We start from the raw sequence: 22,362 nt of genomic DNA, 5'->3' as shown, positions 1-22,362 counted from the left end.
CATGAAATCGCAGATAATATGACGCTCAATAGGGATGATCCCATAGCCCTGGTGAAGTGAACTTACTGAACAATACAATTTGGATAGAGACTCGAGCGGTTAATTTTTTAAGCTATGTCTGATAACTGAGCAATTTCCGGAAATAATTCAACTGGGCAAGGGTTTTAACACGTATATTTAAATAAAATTACGTATAATCTTCTTTCACATGAAAAATATAAAACATCAACTTCTATAAAAACTCAAGAGTTCATCACATTGTCCTTTGTAAACACAGGGTAGTGCTGTCGTTCATGCCGAAGTTAAGCCTACAGTACATTAAGTCCACAAAATCCAGTGTATCTTAATTATGTTTGCCGGAAGCACTAATGTCTAGTTTAATGTCACAATGTGAAGTTGTTCAACTGCCATACGATACCTCGAGATGGAATGGTTTGATAGGTTGCAGAAAATTGTCGTATTACGTGTAACATGACGGCACACGCAGGGTGAAAGAAATAGTATGATATTTGACCAGACTCTATTTTCCTGATGAATCCTTGTTTGAAACATGCAGCAACAGTAATAAAACATGTGACACAGCGGATCAAAGTGGCTTGCACTTTCGCATATAAGATTTACTGTTCCAAATAACGCAGCATAGGCGGAAATTAGAGCTACGTTCTAGATTATTTTTCTTGGGTAAATGTAGCCTAAATGAAATGTTGATCTGTCGATTCAAATTTCTTGTTTTTGGTCGTTAATGTTCTAGTCTAAACAGACCAATTATATTTGCCGTTCGCTGCTTCGATTTTCCTCAAACAGTCCGGTTCCATTCCGCTTTTCAGGATTTCCACACATTTTAACGAAATTCCGCAATCGGATGGAACTTTAGCCGCATCCAAGGTATCCGGTTCCGAACATTTTGGTACAGCATTCGGGTTTCGGGCGTTAAAAGACGTGGTGAATATGTGAGATCGAAGACTGGCTGAAAACTCGCCGTGGTCTTGAGTTGTGTTAAGTAGAGACACAATTCCATGGATGTGGTGCGGCATAAGCGGCCCGGTCACATCTAAGCTGTACTGCTGTCTTGTGGGTGAGAATTGACGAGAGGTGTCGCCGTGGCGCCGAGAGTTTTCGGTGATCTGAAGAATGAAACAGGAAAGAAATTACTCGCAAGTGGTACACACAACAATGAAACAAACTTTCAATTGAGAAATAAAATTCCACCGCTCGTGTACCACAACGAATGATTGTTATCACTTACTTTCGCTATACCAGTGCGGTATTCCAGCTTTCTTAGAGATGCCCCGCTAAACGCTACCGGCGAAAGTATAGTCGGGGGAACACCAGCTTGCCTCCCAGACATCGAGATGCTGCTCCGGCAGTTCAACAAATAGTTGAACAGAAGCTGAAAAATAAACAGTGACAGCTGTTCAAATATCACATGACGCCATTTCGGTGCTTTCATGACGCCAAATATCAAATTTTTATCAATCTATGCGGCAGTTCTAGCGACTCCTTCTTTACTGAGGACTCATATGACGTTTGAGCAACTTCTCAGTTTGTTCAGAGCACAATTGATGATGCTTGAGAAATCTCTCACTTTTGTTGAAGTTCAACATTAGAGCTGGACTTACATTGCGATTCTGTACTGTTCTAGAAAGTCTGCTCAGTCACGATCACAAGTTATGTTGTTGGGACTAAGTTAAATGCATTAAAACAGTAGGTAGGGCAGACACTTTTCTCATGGATCGACTCATTAGACATCCTTAAAGGCATACTAAATGAAAATTTCAAACCGGAATTAAGCATTAAAATGAGTAAACTGAACATTTAAGAATACATTTCAAAAACAATTACCCAAAAAAAATTGTTTTTAATGGCGCTGGTAAGGCCCAAAGTCCAGTGTTTCATTTATTTTCATTTTTTTCAAAATGACCAAAACGTGCAAACACTGCTCGAGAATACGTAATAAAAGACAGCAATAACAAAAGCCACGTTACCACATCTGATGTTTTGAGCAAACTGTCTGCTGTTTTGATGTTGAAATGCGCTGTTTTGATGTACATACATACATAGCCTACAGTCAAATCGCCCGCAGTAACAATTATTGCGTGATCGGTTGATTGCTAGTCTTTTGTTACGTAGACTGTACAGTCGCACGCTTCGTTGCTCAGGCCCAATCTCATTTTGAAAGCTCTGACAAAAGCACGCGCGCAATGGTGGTCAGACCGCAATGGGGCAAAATTTTATTGAAAATCGTTTTATGGTAGCATGTTAAACACAAAGAACGTGGAAAATCGCCAGGTCAGGTTTTTCCTTTAGTATCCCTTTAATGATAGTGGAAAGTTATGTACATTAGTTTCTGTGCCTGGTGATTTATCAATAAAAAAGTAGTTATTCCGAACATGCACTACACACATTGTAAAGCACAAGTGTAATTTATGCAAAGACGAGATTTGAAACAACATACCAAAGTGAGTCAAGCATACTTTAACAAAGTATATCCACACTACGCATATTTAAGAACCCTACGCAAGCTTAAGAACCTTAAGCATGTAATTTCTACAGCATCCACAAACCTGGGTGTTCGTTAGACCTTCAACCACAACAGTCGTACTTGGAAGGCCATCGTTAGTAACGGCAGAGGTAATTTCCTTTGCTTTTCGAAACTGCAGACTATCACTTATGTTTTTCCAACTTAACTCTTCCTATGAAAGAGATAAAGCCATAAAGGTTAGATTGGATTTTCAACAGTGTAAATTTCTCTCATCTCTGGAAAATGTCATCGGATATCGTTAACGTCCAACTCTTGCAATTCGGGAAATTGGAGAAATGGACATAGCCTATCACATGATTCAAATCGTAGAAAGAGAGAAAGAATGAGAAATAAAAAAGGGATAGGACAGAATCGGTATCGTTTGTTTTATGGAAAATATAGTTGATTAAACACCACTTATTTCTCCTTCAATATAAATTCCAACCTCTGGATCGATATCCTCCTGGCTTGATGCTTCACTCTGGGACTTACTCTTCGTATCATCCTTGTCTTCAGTGAGTTCATCTGAGCTCAATCACAATTTGCGACATGAAAAAACGCAACGGTGCATCGGATACTTCATAAAATTAGATAGTTTGGAGGTCACAAAGTGATACAACATAAACGTAAGGTGCCTTACTATCAGCCTTTTGGTGTCTGAAGACTATATTTACGTGTGTTATTCGCTCATAACCTTTATCATCATTTTCTGGCCTAGCCAGGTTGTAAAATACCGGGTTCTTTTAAATAAAACCAAGCCCGCCTGGGTTTTATAGACAAAAATAGGTTTTTATCACGCAAAAAAATGTTTGCGGATTTTGTTTATTCTTTGAAGAATAAGTTGACTACTATTTTGGCACTATGCCTTCATGTGAAAAATGTCAGTGATTTGCTGGTTGCTAAGCCTGTTAAATATAACAAGAATTCAACGTTTTTTGTTGTTTTTTAGCAATAGTTGCAACAAAACTAATGCTAAAACGATAACAATCCCAAATGAACACCCAAACTTTGCAGCATTGCTTGATTAGTTGTTGAAAGTAACACTTTTGAAAGTTTTGAGAAAAAGGTTTCATTCTTTTTTCAGGTTTGTTTCGTCGCAGGAGTTGCCTCAAAATTTTTCTTGAACAGCCTTAAAGTTTTCTCAAATTGGAGCAGAATTCCTCATCTGGCAACACTAGTTTTGTATGTTAAAAAAACGTTTTTTTTAAAAACCAGCCCACCCGGGCTGCCAGGCAACTACACATTACAACCCTGGGCCTTGTAGTTTCTATGTCTACATTGTTGATGCGTTTTTTGACAAAATGTTGACAAGGTCTGACCAAATCTCAAATTTACATCAACACGCGGTGGTGTATCTTGGTAAAACACTTAATGACATGATGGACTCGAAGATTGGTTTTATTCTTATTTGCCTAATCCAAATGTTCAATCATAGGCCATGAGCTTAGACAAGATAAAATTAACAGACTTCACGATTTAAATGCCGACAACGAAACTTGTGTCTCAGTTAATTCTTTGATATGATACCAGTGGATGAGAGAATCACCTGGAGCAGACGTTTCATTCTGTGGGTCACTTTGTTCCACATCGCCAGGTCCGAATGTGGGAAAGGGGCAGGAAAATGTCCGACGGAAAATCGATAATGGGTCTTTCTTCGAAGTTTCTTAAGACAGAGGGTACGTTTTATCACATGCTAAAAAGAACGGATGACTTAAATACGCACAAGCAAAAAAATGGTTTCGATAAATCATGACTGGACAAATGTTACTGAATATCGTGTCTGCGAACCTGATTTTCCATTAGATGTGGAATGGAAGTGATTTCTAGCCAATACTTCGCTGCCTTTGCGTTGCAGCGGCATGCTGAATGTTATTCCTTCGGATTTCAAACAATTTCGAAAACCGAGTGAGGTAGGGGTTAATATGCAGTTGATCTGAAAACAAGTTGTGGCAACCTTCAATAACCCAAGAGTGATTCTCAGATAAATGCAAATACACATACAAAAGCAACATGAGATCACAACAGACTGAAAGCTCATGTGTATCACATATATGCAGATACAGTAAAATCCGCTTAATAAGTCCATCCGTGTATTAAATCCAACTTATAGAGCGGAGTTTCTCAATTAATATTTTGAAATATGGTATTTATCGCTTATTAAATCTGCACCACTTTGGACCGAAGTGGATTTATTAAGCGGATTCTATTGTTTATTAATTTACCACAATACAGTTCAATCTTAGAAGTGATGCCAATGTGAATATTTCAAGACAAGTAATTACTTCGTTTTCGATTCTCACAGTCGGTGATTGAAACAGAGCAGTGTACTGTTGAGAACAAACATAAAAGTATGGACAGAGACCTTGCCGTACAAGCTGATAAGCAGACCGGAACGCAATGACCCTGGAAAGCGAATAATATGTCATGGTTTTATTTTAAAAGAAATTCAAATAATACTACTGTATTAATACTTCAAAAAATATATATAAAAATATATTTGAATATAATTTGAACAATAAATACTATCAATACTACAAAAAGTGCTCAATGCCAAGTTTCAAGCAAAAAGCCAAGCAGAGCGAATTCCATCAAATATATATGTTTATTACTCTCTAAAACCTCTACAGTTATTTTCCCCCTAAAAAGGGATCACCAGAAGGTCCCTATTTAAATAGAATCTATATCATATACTGTATAATTCTTATAAATAATCTTATTCAAATAGAATCGATATATGGATTATATATAGATTCCCGCTATTACCACCAACTCGCAGCATCAGGCTAAAAATGATGGTCGTTAATATCTACAGGCCTCCAAATTTTTACTTTTTCCGGCGGTCAAGCATGTCCTACAGGACTGGCCCTTTCAGCGGACATTTAATATCTCAACCGGACATATTTTTTGCATGTAGATTTTGCACAAAATCACACTACTGTATTGTGTAGTCGTTGACATAGTCGTTGACATGTAGTTTGTAGAAGAAGATTTTCTACAACAGAATAACTCTGTAATGGTTGGTGGCTTAATTAACCGACCCTGAAGTATACTGGAGCAGATTGCTTGCAAATAAATCAGAGCGTTAATGACAGTCGTGTAATGACGCAATAAACACAATTGAAAACAACAATCCAAATTTCCTTATTACAAAAGCAACTACGATCACTTATTTCTATCAGTATCAACAAGAATAAGGTCGCCACATTCGCCTAAGCACGTGCGGAACACAGCTGAGACTTGCTTTTCTGTAACGTTTCTTTTTAAAAACGATCAACGCAATAATCCTCATTGGTAAAATTAGAATACATATCCTGCCGAAAACTTCAGACAACTTTATTTCAAGGCAACATTGCAAGGCGTTGAAATGATGTAAAACTTTTGCCATCAGCTCGTTAACCACGCCACTCTAATGTGATCTTTTAAAGCAATTGCCTGTAGGCCTACTATTATTGTTTCAGCTCCGTATTTGTTCGCGCATGACCATACTAGTAGAGATGACCGGCTATGTCACATTTTAAAGCCTTAAAATACCGGGCCGACTGTTTCGTAGCAGTTCGGCAGACAAAACACATTACTTTTGCCTTAAGAGTATGTAGACATGAATCGCAGGTTTGTGGACGTTGACTCAATGTAAAGAAAGTTTGTAAATTGAGAGCTGAAACATTGCGCAGCTGGACATTTTGCTTGATGGGAGTGAACCATGAAGTAAACTCATACGCAGTTGGTCACAGCATAAGCAAGTCTAGAAGCTAGAGTGAAAAGGAAAACAATATAGTCGCACAATATGTGCACTTGTGCAGTTAGTTTTCATGTGATATTCTCAAGCAACATAGCACAGAAAAGTAATGCACGGTACCGAAATTATGCAGCTGATTACAGAGCAAATCAAGCTTCTGATATGCAATGGTTACAGACCTAGTTGTATCTTCACTTCAGCATACTTTTAAATTGCTACTGTAGCCTACTTTAACTTTGTAGTCAGTTGACGAAAGGAAAGCAGGTTAACTTCATGTTTGCAAAACTAAACTAGATAAACCAATCGTTTTCTGTCAGCAAAATATTGTAACTCTTTGACCAATGTATCTTATGAATCGTAATGCAAGTCTTGGCATGTAGGATAGCCTATACAATTATACATGACCAGTGACCACGAATCGGTCATGATCTGTTGTTCACATGTTCAAGTAGATGATGGACTTGTTGTTTCATTGCATTTTATAGGAATTAAATGACAAAATGCCTAACAAATGCGTTGCGTTTGGTTGCATATCAGGCTACTTTACTTCTGCTACCAATATTTCTAAGTTTGCTTTTCCTCTGGATATAGTGTAGTGTTGCTGCCGCAATGGATAAAATTTGTTAACCGATCTAACTGGGAGCCTACAAAAAAGTCTGTTTTATGTATGAAACATTTTGAAGAGAAATTTATAAGTTATGGTAAAAGAAATAACCTCAAGTGGCATCTAAATTCAGTTCCGACAGTTCACTCAATTCAAGCATTAAAACGCCATCACTCCATCAGCTTTACCAATTCCAGCAGCACCTCCACGAAAAGCACCCAAAATTCGTATAAAACAGCTTGATGAACTGGTAGACTTCTTGCAGAAAAACAGAATATCTTATTTTCATTGACATAACTGAGGCACACTGCCCAGATGGTTTCCAGTACGGTCGGGAATAAAACTTTTTGATTTTTTACAATATTATTTCTGACAAGTTGTCTGGCTTTCCCAAGGTTGCTGAAGCTGTTAGTAGATCAAAATTTGCATGTGCAAAAAGATTTGTTGAAAAGGGATATTCAATTTTGGAAAGAGGATCTAGCTGCAAGTGATCCATGCATTTCAAGCTTTGAAAAGTTTCAGGAAGATGCGGATGAAGTTGCCAATGAAATGTTTAACGCAACATTATCTTCTAATAGTGCAGAAGTTGGCTTTACAATAGCCGGTTATATTGCAAAAAACTTGTTAAACGCACCAAATGTGCAATGTGCAAAAGTTTACTTACAGCTGATTCTGCAGCTAAAGTTCCTTTGTACTTTCAGCTTTTGTCAAGGGGGGTTTCAATGCGCCTTCTCAGCCACTTTCTGATTTTGTTTATAGTGCTTTTGCTGCTTTAGATGTTGTTGAAGAAAAGGTACGCAAATGTGGATTGCCTTGTCGAAAAGCTATGCAGTAGCCCATGTTTTCAAAAAGTATCTTTTTTCCGGTGTAAAGTTTACATGTGACACACATGTGGTCTGGGGCAACCACTTTGCATCGAAAATTGTTGTTAATATTTATTATAATAATTACCAAAAGATTATAAATGAGTCAAAAAGAAAGGATAACATTGTAGCAATTAAGCAAAGGCAAAAGTAGTTTAAGATTCTATTGTAGTTATGGGATGTCCTTTTTCCGTCACCATGATCACTATCGTCTTTGTAGTCCCCCCCCCCACTTCATTGAATAAAACATATATCATTATTTTCGCATGTCCTTACACTATTTCTGTTGTAAAAAAAAATAGTCTGTGCTGTTTGTTATTGTTTATTTTGAGATGTTTGTTCACTTATAAATTATTAATTTGCACCATTCATTATGTAGTTTAGTAATGCAATATGTCTAAATGTAAGGTCAGGCACCTGTTAAATGCATTAAAAACGCCTAAAAGTCTGAAAAATATCTGCTTTGTTGTACCCCATGCCAGTAAGAGCAGTTTCTTTGTTAGTCAAAATTTCAAGTATTTTTCTATCGGCCCGTTGTAAAAAGGCCTTAATATGTGACATAGCTGGCCATATTCTACTAGGTGGCCATGGTTCGCGTTAAACAAACAATTGTAACAATTCAAAATTAAAATATATTTTTGCTGCATTAGCTCTATTTTTGTCAAGAATTTTGCGGCGGTCATTTATGACCGACCAATGAGTCGGCTTCGGCAGACACTCGAGGTCATTCCGGAGGTCATAGGCCACCGATGCATATTTCGAGGCCTGTATCTACATTGTAAAATAGTCAATTTATTTCATACCAGCTGTCGTAAAGACTTGACTTAATGTTCTCTGTCAATAATAGTCCGTCCTTGGAAAGTGCACACAAACTACAATCGACGCCGTATCGAGGAAAGAGAGACAGCCAGGGAATGTATGGGTGTTGCCAGTATACCAGGTTCCTTCCCAGCTCAATTCGATGAGCAGAATGACTTTTATGAGTATCCTGCGTTAGACAATGATTTGCTAATATAACCTAAAAAGTTTATAAATCAATTATTATTATTATAAAATGACTTTATCAAACTGCGGTTTACGTGGGTTTTTATGTAAGATGCAACAGGAAGTTTCGTGCTAAGTCATAATTAATACAGTTTATCATGTAAATATTACATATATATAACATAAATTTGATAATTGACATGTATCTCATCCACCCTTCACCGTTGCACAAGAACAATATTAGAAAATACATACACACATTGAACTAAATACTTACGTCATACTGACAACGAGCTGCTTTGGTAATGGCTGACGCTTCTTCAGAACTTTTCATTCTTGCACACCACGCGAATGTGACAGGAGACAAGAACCTAATACATTGAAAATACCTTGATATGTGCAATTATTGAATTCTTGAAGCAGATACACTCTACCAAATGCGTTTTTTTTCTTCAACATTTTAGATATTGTTCAAAACTATATGAATTACTGCAAAATACTTCAAAAAAACTTTACAAATATTAGCACCATACCTAACTTTGGATTTTAAACTCCAGTCTGGGGGTAAGTTTTCTTTCATTTTTTCTTCTGACTTCATTCTATCGGCAGGATCCTTTCAACACAAACATGCACATTATAAAGAAACAAAAATTATGGAGACAAGTAGACAACTTTTTTTTACTCTAAGCTTAGCTTTCGGAAGTGGACCCTGTGCCATGCGTTTTAGAAAGGGACATAAACCGAGGTTGTGTGCAAAACTTAATGCCTCTTAAAAATGAGAAATTTATAGTATTGATTGTACTTTTTGTATTGGTACCTTTTAGACTGGTGTAACTTGATGGAGTCGAAAAATACTGTAGCAGTGTTATTGTATGAAAGCGCCAAAGTCCTGGTTTTAGAAAACTATGCCTTTAAAAAAAACAGGAAAGAGATAGCATAGGTTACTGTGTTACTAAACAGAATGCTGAGTTATATCATTGTTACAAATAAACAACAGCGGAACAATAACCAATTTACTCAGTTTCACAAAGGCTTTAAAAATTGTGTGTCTCAGTCCATTTATGATCACAGACATATCTTGCAAGATGGAAAACTGGAATAACACAAATAAATAATCATATACAACTTTGAATGAGTAAACTTACGTTTAAATACCCTGGCAACGAATCTTCATTTACATACACAAATTCCAAATCATTATTTGACAGATCAGATTCTTTGTCATCTTCAGCATACAGTTCCGTCTCAAAAAGCGAAAGTTCACTAAAAGAAAACAAGCTATCATTAATGTTTAAAACAAAATAAATTTTTAGCAGTACCAGTGTGGCAGCTCGAAAGTTTGCTTAACCCAGTTCTTGCAAAAGATAACACTCTCAGTAAAGCATACTTCACAATGAGATTGACATTTACAATTTGATCAACAATTGATATTAAAAATGATTCAAAGGACTTTGTAACTCCAGTTGATCCTTCAGTTGTTTGAACTTCACTATAAGTATTGAGCAACTCTGATTAGTTAGTCACAAGTCTACTTGAGCTGGTCATACACGGAATGACCCGTTTCGGCGAGTTCCCTATTAGGCAATTTTGTATTTCATTCCACAATATTGTTTCTTTTGCATTCCGACAAAGAAAAATAAATTAAAATGAAATTTAGCAAAAAATGTTAGTACTATTAAATTAAAATGTTTGCTCACATAAAATTGACAAGTATCCTATGTCATCCACAATCTTTGCGTCATGTTTCAGTCATTCGTCATGTCATTCATTTTTTAAATCAGCTATTTGTTGACTTTATATGATATTTCAAATATATTTTACATCAAAACAACCTTTTTCCCAAAACGATGCTGTAACTCAAAACAGTCAAAGAATATTTGATGTCAACAAAGCCTTTGAATGTAATGTAAAGGCAATTACATCGTTTTAACATCGCCAGACGTTGAAATCGTGTACAAAAGGGAACTTTTGCTGACCAGGTATAGGTTGTACCTGAGAAACATTTACAAAAACCATTCGATTTGTTCAAAGAACCCAATTAGCCTAACAGTTCGTATTTACATTGATTCAATGTCTGAATATTAAATATATATTATTCAATCGTTGGATTTACAGAAGGTGTCAGTGCATTTTCAAAAAATCGCCGAATAGGGAATTCGCCAAAAAAGGCTGTTGCCGAATAGGGAACTCGCGGAATCGAACTCGCCGAATAGTAGCAGACCCATCATACATGCTGGTTTAAATGGGATAGCATGCTTTTAGTAATTTAAGATCGTCCATAATTTTAATAAACATTCTATTATTTCACAAAATACTAATAGAGAATGCTACAAAATGTCTTGTCAGAAAGATGTCATTGATGGTATGATCAGTTGATTACCACTAAAAATGTCAAAACATTTGGTCTATTTTTTATCTTCTTTCATTTGATGCATTCAATAGTTGAGGGTGGGGAATGTCTTATTGTCCTAGGCCACGGGTTGGCTGGTTTTTTTTCGATTTATTATCGGTAACGATTTTTTATCAGACCGATTTTTTTAGCAAAATGTCCGAAAACAATATAGTCAATTCGGTCAAAATGTCCAAAAAAAATATAGTCAATTGACTATATATGACCAAAAATGACGGAAATAAATAAAAAAATGACCAAACTTTTTCAGGTCATTTCGGACAAATGACCGAAAAGTCTCAGCGAAAAAAAACCCAGTGGGTCGCCAACCTTTAGCATTGACAGAGCCATTTGGTATCGTCTCCATTAAACTAAAACCTGCTCGGAGCCGCACCATCTAACTTAACTGACTGCTTAGGGAACGTTCAAATATTACGTAACGCTGTTTTTCCGAATTTTTGACCCCCCTCCCCCATGTGACGCCAACGTAACGTTTTTGTCAAACCCCCCCACGTGACGCTTTCCCATTACAAAGCCCGTTTTGCCAGTTTATATCAAAATTATGACGTGGAAACACGTGCTGATAAAATATCTTGGTTTGTATGCACCTAAAGCTTACGTTTGAGACATGAAATTTTAGCTATATCCTTTGTTTGGAATTAAAACGTTATGTAGCCTACCTACTGAAAGCGTTTAGTAGCCCACCCGGTTCAACTCAAAAGAACCACCCTGTCCAGTGTCCACAACTAACACAATCTCTACTCTCTATGTCTCTACTTAGTAATTAAAACGGATATAGTTCAGGCTTTAAGTCAGTGGTTTTCAACCAGGGTTCTGCGGAACCGCAAGGTTCCGCCAGTAAGTCTAGGGGTTCCGCAAGTTTACATTCAAATCCGAGAGTCTATTATATTAGTATATGCATATTGTTTAAATATAATCAAATATTGATTTGATTTGTCACTATTAATAAATTTTCTACACTTTAACACGTTCGCTACGATCTCGAATTTTCGCTGTTTTCTTGTGGTGCGATAACCTTTAACTTTCTGATTTCCAGCCAAATTTTGTCGACATGTTTTCTTCGCTTCAAGGAGTTCTTTCAGACAGTTTATTTGTACACCGGTGGGTTAAATTGCCGTGAACGTGTTAGAGATCATTTTTTTTGCCAGAAGGCTATTAGGATTTTTCCAGTTTGTATTTTTATTGTACATAAATAAATCTGAACATGAGTATTTTAATTTACTTAATCAAATGATGTTTTTTGCATAAGGTAATTAAAGTATTGAACAGGGGTTCCTCGAGCTTTTGAAATGTTTCATTGGGTTTCGTTCCACCAAAAAGGTTAAAAACCACTGCTTTAAGTGATACCTTTATTTGCAATTTACTTAAAATAATACTTTCTAAACCGGTCAAAATTTGCAGCCATAAAAAGGGCCGAAAAAGGCCAGATTTTCTGGTCTTATTTGGATCAATTTTTTAAGCCAACTGCAATTTAAAAAGGCCATATTTTTGGAATTTGGCCTAAAAAAGGCCATCTGGCAACCCTAATGTTGTTCACTCACATCAAAGCAAGCTTTGTGATGTAAGAATGCTGCCTTGCAATTTCGCAATGCGAGGTTTTGAGCACTTAGAACCTGTATGGAATTACAGGAATTACAGTACCGTAGTTGATACTTGGTAGAGATTTTGTTGGTGCTGAATAGATGCTGTTGGATATGATCTCAGCTTAATTTAGTATCCAAACAACGATACCAGCCAGCACAAATAAACTACCGTACCGTACTTATAAGCGTTACGTAACATTTTGCTTGAACCCCCTCAGATGGGAAATCGATGGGAAACCATTTGTAAGACCATCCCTTATTTTTTAGGATTTTGTAGCAGGCCTCCTCTCATCATGAGAACTGAGCATTAGTAGCTGCAATTAATTTTTTCTTTTTTTGCATGCAAGCACCAATTGATTGGTTGTTGCTGCTATACAACACCCTGTTTTCGTCAAAATGAATGATCAATCCTCTAAAGTCTGTGCAACTCTAACATTAAAACTCAATCCATCAATCAAGTTCATTTTCCATCCAGCAGACACAGCAAAAAGACCAGCCATAACGAAATTAATAACTAACATTCCTGCTGCATGAAAAGAAGACAGCGAAAAGACCACAAAGGGTCATCACTCATCAAGTTACCTTCAATAGGCTTAAGTAATGCAAAAAAATAATAGAAAAAAGATAAACAATAACAACACATAAAAACATAATTAGTGTTAACAATAAAATAAAAAATATGGCATTCTTACATTGGAGTAAAGTAGTTTCCTATGTTTAGTGGCTATATATAAGCACTTACTTATGTTATTATTAGCTATAGAATGATTATAAATATGAATCAAACCATTACATATACTGCAGAAAGAGTGACACATTGTTATAAAATAATTTAGTAACTTCTGGCTTGCTACATTAAGACGTGAATTATGCTAAATTAGTTTATACAATACAGTATTATGAAACAGTGGTTCTGTAAACCAGTTTTTAATTTTTTTAATTTAAAAGCAGTTTTATTGCAATCTTCAGAAAAAATACTATTATTATGATATATATATATAAGTTTTTAAAAAAATGCATATATATTATTTAACAGGTCATCAAAAATAATGTTTATGTTATACAAAACTTTGCTCATCTTACTTGTTTTTGGGTGCAACATCCCCATACAAATTACTTGAAAAAACATCGGAATCAGCTTCATTCAATGAAAGTATGCGCTTTTTATCACAATCAGCAGAAATAGAACTTGGCCTGTTCTTTGAGAAAGGATTACTCTTGCGTTTCTAGTAAAACATTGTATTTGAACACAATACATGAAATACTGCACAAAGTCAATAGTATGATAGTGATATTACTTTTTAAAATAATTGAGTGTATAAACAAATCAAAACTGTATTCTATATGTATAATAATTATCGTATTATTAGGCGGTATACCAAAGGTCGGCAACCAATGGCACATGGGCCGGCCTGCCAAGGATAATCATCCAGCTCGCAGCCCCTTTACAAGTTATAGTATTATATGGCCTGCCTAGTGTGGTCTGCTATTTGGAGAATCTGATTTAACCTTTGTCAGACTGCATATTTTTACACCGCTAACAGGCGGCATGGGTACAATTGTACCCACGTACATTTTCCATTGAAATTTCCAAGTTAGTTATATTTTTTGTACGGTATGCCGTATTTATTGGTCAGAGCGTTTAAATACTGTGCTCTAGGGAAGTATAGCACGTGTTGCTGCACCAGTTCTCTCTCCATTCCCCTTTTATTTTTATCATCCTTTCTGCCCCTGCGATCAGCTATCGTCATCCCAGTCGTTCCACTTCGTTTCCTCTTCCTTCGTCTCTTGCCTTAGATAAGACAAGGCACGTGCAGTATTACAGTTTTTGATTATATTTGAGTAGGACTAGTAGGAATTGGTAAGTTTTCTGCCGGAATTGGTTAGGTGTACACTGTAGATTGAAAATTGGTTGTACTGTAGGCTATAAGTTTTGGAAGGTTGGTGAAGAAATCATGAGTGATGGTGATGCTGAATCTAGCATTTACGATAATCGAAGAACACGACGATTGAGGTCAGTATCATTTTGTGTCCAGCTTATAGCCTACTTTTGTAGTACCGGTATTTCACAAAGAAACATTATACACATTTATTTACTTTTTTGCTGCCTTTCAGATATACGGCCGATGAAATCAGGCGTATGATTGAAGAATCTGATTCTGAATATGAGGAAGGCGCATATGTTGCATCTGACGATGAAAACTACATACCAGAAGCAGATGATGGCATTGAAGAAGCGTCCAACATTGAAGAAGAAATGGTGGTAGAACAGGAAGAAGAATACGACTCAGACGAGAGTGTTGAAGATGTCCCTGCCATGATGATAGCATTTGGATTGCTAAGGATGAAACCGAATGGCATAGAGATCCGCTGCCAACTGCCCAAACAAGATCTCGTAACATCCTACGACAAAGAGGTGGGCCTGCAGCAACCAGCAATCTATTTACAGAAAAAGAGCTGTTCAAATCCATCATGAGTCCAGAGATGTGTGACATCATACTAAGAGAAACAAATCGAAAGGCTAGAAGAGTTTATGAAGCTTTCAACAACAATCTCGCAGAAAGATTTCGTAATGCTTCTGAACGGCCACCACCAAGAACATTCGAGACCTTTACTGAAGTTGAGCTCAGTGGATTTATTGGCATCCTTATTGCTGCTGGTGTACACAGGAATAACAAAGAGAATCTGGAAGATATGTGGAAAGTAGATGCTTTGCCTCTTATACGTGCAGCTATGTCTCGTGACCGCTTCAAGTTGATGCTCAGATTTATCAGATTTGACAACGATAATACACGTGCAGAGCGTGTGCAAACAGATAAAGCTGCACCAATACGAGATCTGTGGCTAATGCTGAATAAAAATTTGAAGAGAGCCTACAAGCCACATGAATGTATCACGATAGATGAACAATTGTTTCCATTTCGAGGACATACCAAATTCACACAGTATACACCATCTAAACCAGCTAAATATGGTATCAAGGTTTTCTGGGCTTGTGATGCATCAAACGCCTATCCGCTGCATGGTCAGCTTTATACTGGAAAACCAATAGATGGTCCCCGACAAACAAATGTTGGTGAGCGAACAGTTTTGGACCTGGTCTGTTTGTATAAAGGCTCTGGAAGAAATGTCACCACCGATAATTTCTTCACAGGTATGCAGCTAGCTAAAGTATTGAACACCTGGGACATGACTTTAGTTGGAACAGTCAGAAAAAACAAGAGGTTTTTGCCAAGCAACATGCAGCCTGGCAAGGAAAGAGCACTTCACTCGACCAGTTTCGCCTACCATCGAGATGCAACAGTCTGTTCATATGTGCCAAAGAAAAACAGATCAGTTGTGCTTCTATCATCCATGCACATGACCAGAGAAGTCGAAGCAACACAATCAAGCAAACCAGAGATCATCACGTACTATAATAAAACCAAAGGGGGGGTGGACACAATGGACAAAATGCTGGGTGAATACACAGTAAAACGACGAACACTGCGTTGGCCTTTGGCGTTTTTCTATAACATGATCGACGTCACTGGCTTAGCGTCGTTTATCATCTACAGGGAACACAAGCCAGTGTTTAGGAAAAAGGACCAACGGAGAAAGTTCCTGAAAGATCTTGCGAAACAGCTATGTATGCCTTCAGTGGAAGCTCGCACTACCAACCGCATGATGATGAGAAACCGCTTCCTTCGAGCTGCAGTGGAAATGGTTCTAGGACGGCCCATTGCGACACCGCCAGAAGGGGCAGAAGCTAACCCCAAAGAACCCCATGGAAATCGAGGAGCTACACCGATTGTTGGCAGTTGCTATGTCTGCAGAGATCAGAAACGAAAACGACGTAAAACCAGGAAAGGCTGCGTGGCTTGCGTTCAGCCTGTGTGCGACGAACACTCCATAACAAAAACAAAGTGTATTACTTGTGACACTGACTAAACCCATCTCGACTAAGTTTTCTTTCATATTTCTGTGTCAAATAAATCATTTCTGTACTCTGTTTCATTCAACATTCAAAAAATTGTCTTTGTGTTATGTATACTGGCATTATTTAGATACACAATGTGCAAGGGTACAATTGTACCCATACCGCCTGTTAAGGGTGTAAAAACAACTCGACCCTAAATCTCGGTAACGTGTAAAGATTTTTTGCCGACATTTAGTCTGCATAATCTAACACAGAAATGTAGAGATGTCAGGAAGTTTCAGGTCTCTCGGGTTTCTAGAAAAAAGACTGTCGTATTTTAAAATTGGAATGGGTACAATTGTACCCATGCAGCCGGACGAAGGTTAAAGAATCCCAGTTCATAAAAAGCCTTTTTCGAAGAATTCTAATATTCCACAGCGCTTCTGTTTATTTAAAGGAATTAGCTTACGATACAGTTTAACAAAGCAAAGTGTCAGCAAAAAAGTCACAACTACAGATATCTTCTTCTTCTTGCTTATGAGGCAGCAATTCAGGCAACATCTCCCAATTGTTGCAACCAGTGCAATGTCTTCATATCAGGGTCTATGAGATTCACATGTTCTGCAGGTCGAACCTGGATGGTCATTTATGATGTGACCATGTAAAAATTTGTTTTTGGTACACTGTTAGAAAAGGTTGCCGACCCCTGCGGTAGACAATACTACCAAATTTGGAGCTCTTAGCACTACAAACTTAACAAAGTGTTATATTAATTTGTCAAAGAATTGAATCATAAAGAAAAACAAATTAGAAACATAAACATAAAGCAACAGTAAGCTATAAGGGCTGATTATCACTAATTAACCATATTATTAGAACAATTATTATTTATTTGCGTCATACAAAGCTGTCCATATCCAAAACAAAACAACGAAATAATACATAAACTACAATTCTGCAAATGCACAAAGGTCACAAAGAGCCACTTTGGATGTCGTCAGTTTAACAGTTCTGCTGCTGGAAACGAGTTAGCTCGTGCAATTGTGATGTAATTTAACGTCACCTGACGTCACAATGCCGCAAAAATCATAATGTGTTGCCAGTCTGGGGGCCTGACAGGTTGCTTCAATTTTAAACCAAAAAAAAACGATTTTTAACCCATTTCCCCGCCAAATTCTTAAAATTAAATAAAAGTCAAAACACCAATCAGTGTGAACAAAGCTTGAAATTCAGCAATAACTTCGAGTTCTAGAGATTTTTAGACTGGGATCATGATGCCAGGATACTAGTATATTGATCAATGCACATAGGTCATGTAAAAGAGCTTAGTTTTTATGCAGAAAGGTAATTGAAATATTCTATTATTTTTTAAGACTAATATACCTATTCATTTAGAGTCACTAGACTAGACTGCTTACTGGTACTAGCTAGAAGTTCTGTACGGTATGCTATCTAACCCTAGTCGCTTAAAAAATCCAAGCAAGCATTTTCTTATGAATATAGGCCATGACTATGCTATGACGTCAACAAAACTTTTGAATGTAATGTAAAGGCAAACCAAGCGTGGTAGCCTATAGATTTCATCGAAAGGAAATATGTTTGCAATCGTCTAGTTGGTTAAGTTAAACTTCGGTACCGTACAGTAGCCTAGCTACCGGCCAGCAAAAATTGTCATTTTTACATCGTTTCAACGTCGCCAGACGTTGAAATCGTGTAAAAAAGGAACTTTTGCTGACCAGGTATAGGTTGCAACTGAGAAATATTTACAAAAGCCATTCGATTTGTTCAAAGAACCGAATTAGCCTAACAGTTCGTATTTACATTGATTCAATGTTTGAATACGTTGAATCACTCGGCCTATCATTTTTCTTTACATTGATTTCACGTCTGAACAGGTTGATTCAATGCAAAAAAAACTGTTTTGCTGACTGGCGCGCTTGTAAATGCAATGGTCATTTCGACGATCAATTGCAACACCGATTTGCTCCAAAATTTCAAAGTGCGTTTCAACAGTTTGGCAACCCATTTTTTCATTACCATGGCAACAAGAGAAAAAGGAGAACTCCTCTCACTTTTTCAAAACGCTGGCAGCTAAAGTGTTAAAAGCTCACTAAATATTTACTGTTACAAATTTACATACAATGAGCATTGAAAGTATTCACAACGATAAAAACAACCAGATGACATGACACGATAAAAACAATAAATTATATATGCAACTATTAGGTCTATAAACTAAATAAACACACGCCTCTGGCAAATTTTTATTTAGATATTCCAATAAGGTCACATGCACTAATTGTCAATACCTACTTGATTTTTAACAGATGAAATAGTTGTTGTCACACACTGAGTAGAAGCCGAGCGAGGCAGCTTTCTTTTTTTACGACAATAAAACTTCGTCATCACATCTCCAGGCTTTTTCCAAGATTCTAATGAGCTGACATTACCTTTAACCTGATTGCATTCAGACATTGTAATTCTAAAAAAACAAGTAATGTTCTTCAATAACCAGCCTAATTGTTTAAACTTTTGACCAACACACTGAAGATAGCTTCTTTTGTTTTTAACAGCTGATCTGAAATATATTGGCGGGTAGCTGGCGGCAATGTTGACATCGGTAAATCCCCATAACAGAAATCCTAAGAAATTATCACAAATTAGTGGGGAATTTTTTTTTGAAATAATGTCTTTGAAACTACAATGAACACAAAATGTTTTTTAATCAATAATAATTCTTGGATGTTGAACTAAAGATTAACGAAAGTTTTTTAATTAAACTGCAAAATGACAAAAACACCTCTTCTTCATCACTAAAGTCTGTAGGCTATCTTAAAAGGTAACTTGCTTATGGTGCTCGTTTTTAACAATGAATAAAAGTTTTCAAAAACTAGGCTAGAAGACTTAGCCTATAACAACACATCCAAATAAAAACCTTGCATGCATGGTGTTTGGTTGGTTTTGAATCTTTATCCTCGCACTTACAAAGCCTTGATAGGTTATTCCTGGTAATTTTGCATGCTTGTAGAAACTTTTGACGCATGGCCGGTTACCGAGATTGACAGAGTGAAATTTCCAATTGTTGAAATCTTGTTGCCACAGAATTATTCCATCCATTAGGTGCCACTGATTGGAGAGCAGTCCTTAGAAAGCGTTGCTCAAACGCACACCCAGAGAGTCGAATCAGCGCTGCTGGATCTTGAAGCTTCTTCGTTTACGAAGTCACGCGCTAACCAACAAAAATGATCTTAAAAAGACCTGGAGTGTCATAAATAGTTTGCTTGGAAGGAAAAAACCTAAAAGTGACTACCCCATTAGCATTAATGGTCAGGTAGTAAATGATACTTCACAAAAATGCAATCACTTTAATGAATATTTTACTTCTGTGGCAGAAAAATTACTTGAAAAAATTCCCCATTCTGCTAATCATTTTTCCAAGTACGGTATCTTCCAAATTCATCACCCCAATCAATATTTTTAAAACCTGCAAGTTTTGAAGAAATTTACGGATTTATTAAATATTTGAAACCAAAATTAAGTTGTGGTAGCCTACTGATGGCATTCCAGGCAAAATTTTAAGGCATACCCCCGATAACATAATAAAAGTACTAACACATATTTTTAACTTATCTTTGGTACATGGTGACTTCATAAAAGCATTTAAAATCGGTAAAGTAGTGCCAATCTATAAAAAAGGAGACCCAAGCAATTGCAGTAACTATAGACCAGTTAGTCTTTTGTCTTGCTTCTCAAAAGTCTTAGAAAAAGTCATGTACTCAAGATTATACTATTTCCTTGATCAGCGTAATTTCTTTTACACCCAGCAGTTTGGTTTTAGACATAGGCCTAACCACTCCACGAACCAGGCTACTACACTTCTAACCAACAAGATCTACAAAGCAATGGAAAAGAAAGAAGCAACCCTTGGCATCTTTCTAGATTTATCAAAGGCTTTTGACACAGTAAATCATGAAATACTTCTGACAAAACTTTATCACTATGGTATCAGAGGAACACCCCTCCAGTGGTTTCGAAGCTACTTAAATAATCGTTTTCAGACAGTAGAAATTTCTGGTAGTGTTTCAACTCCATTAGAGACAAAGTGTGGTGTGCCCCAAGGTTCTATTTTAGGCCCCCTATTATTCATAATTTACATTAACGACTTCCCAAATTGTTTAAATTGTACTGATTCTATCATTTTTGCGGATGACACAAATCTTCTGATGTCAGGTAAGAGTGTGGATAAAATGCATGAAGCGGCCAATACAGAAATGCAAGAAGTTGTCAAATGGCTTGTAGCAAATAAGTTATCACTCAATGTAAACAAAACAAAATACATGGTATTTGATACTAACAGTTTACGTGCGAATAAGTGTAAGCAAATCTTAAGTATAAATGATCAACCAATTGAGAGAGTACAAAATATCAGTTTCCTTGGCCTGACTCTGAATGAAAATCTTTCATGGAAACCACACATGCAACATTTGCTGCAAAAGCTTCGAAGAAATTTTGGCATAATTACCAAGATTAGACCCTGTCTTAATTTATCAAATTTGATCTGCTTATACCATTCTTTAATTGAAAGTAACCTAAGGTATTGCATTACGACTTGGAAATATGGCAACGAAGGACTTATACAAAAACTTCAAAAAATCTGTGACAAATTTCATCGTATTTTCCGTCCCAACAATGATAGTTGTAGCAAGATCCCGATATCAATTGAGCAATTGTTCAAACTGGAAATTGGTGTTTTCGTGTTTAAATTTCACAACAATTTACTACCAGATTGCTTCACCAACCTTTTTAAATATGTCAAAGAGGTTCACAGCTTGTCTACAAGAAACCATGATAATGATTCTCTAAACATTCCATACTTCTCAAAAACGCTTACTCAACATTCAATAGAATTCACAGGTGCGAAAACATGGAACGAATTTCCTTCTTCAATTAGAAAAACTGATACAAAGTCACTTTTTATTCACAAACTAAAACAACATTTAACCAAAACGGACACGCAATAGTATAGATTGAATAGAAAGATAACGTAGAAAGGCTTCTTGTGAAGATTTTAGTAGAAATCCGAAATTATTTACAAAAGACTAGGCTTACCTAACAATACCGGTAATATCGATTGCTTGTGCTGTACTTTTTTGTTTGTAGATATTAACAGCAAACGCAATACTCCATAATTAACACGACACGTTGCAAAAGGGGATGAGAGCTTCATCAACACCATCAGGACATCATCATCCACATCATCATCTACCAGCTCATCCATTTCATCACCCACCAGGACAAGAAACAATAACTTAAACTGGATATCAAACCTCAATCGTCTTAGGCTACTGTGTGATGTGCAGTCTAACCGTAGAAAGAGCTCAACTCAACACCTGCTCTCCTGGGCCACGTTGAAACGGGCTTTTGCCTGAGGATTGGTTTCTTTTATGTCCGGTTTTCTTTCTCCATCCTATTATTATTATTATTATGACTGCAGTGCTCATCCACATCAATATTGGAACTGGCAAATTCAATCCACAACACTTTTCATTAGGCTGTCATTCATCACTACATGTGTGCTTCTCTCTGTTTTTGTTTTATTTTTTTGCTATTTGTTTTTTTGGGTTTTGTGGCCGTGCTAACTACTGATATATAGCCTAGTACATAATTTTTCATTCAGGCACGTTTTAAACCTTTCAAGGTTTTGCCACCTTTTCCCATTCGTTAACGTGCTGGTAGGTTTATATCGATTTTTGTAGTTAGTAT

At 36.7% G+C, this 22,362-nt stretch overlaps 2 protein-coding genes across 2 annotated transcripts; one reads left to right on the top strand and one right to left on the bottom strand.

Annotated features, from left to right (window-relative positions):
- Positions 1–156: 156 nt before the first annotated feature.
- Positions 157–19,155, bottom strand: LOC145784096 (protein downstream neighbor of Son-like). Its single transcript, XM_082595848.1, has 13 exons — positions 18,913–19,155; positions 13,785–13,927; positions 9,854–9,971; positions 9,242–9,321; positions 8,986–9,079; positions 8,528–8,712; positions 4,804–4,924; positions 4,310–4,454; positions 4,068–4,184; positions 2,967–3,046; positions 2,565–2,693; positions 1,247–1,390; positions 157–1,124 (listed from the first exon to the last, which is right to left on the bottom strand). Exons 1-13 carry the CDS (start codon positions 19,072–19,074, stop codon positions 753–755), a joined length of 1,890 nt encoding a protein of 629 aa, XP_082451974.1. The 5' UTR covers positions 19,075–19,155; the 3' UTR covers positions 157–752.
- LOC145784098 (uncharacterized) lies at positions 15,756–16,980 on the top strand. Its single transcript, XM_082595849.1, has 2 exons — positions 15,756–16,111; positions 16,259–16,980. The coding sequence occupies exons 1-2, from the start codon at positions 15,858–15,860 to the stop codon at positions 16,629–16,631; spliced, it is 627 nt and encodes a 208-aa protein (XP_082451975.1). The 5' UTR covers positions 15,756–15,857; the 3' UTR covers positions 16,632–16,980.
- Positions 19,156–22,362: the final 3,207 nt, after the last annotated feature.

This window comes from Aplidium turbinatum, chromosome 15, assembly GCF_918807975.1.
Source record: "Aplidium turbinatum chromosome 15, kaAplTurb1.1, whole genome shotgun sequence".
In the NCBI taxonomy this organism is placed as follows: domain Eukaryota; kingdom Metazoa; phylum Chordata; class Ascidiacea; order Aplousobranchia; family Polyclinidae; genus Aplidium; species Aplidium turbinatum.
This window is presented reverse-complemented; position numbering and strand designations above follow the sequence as displayed.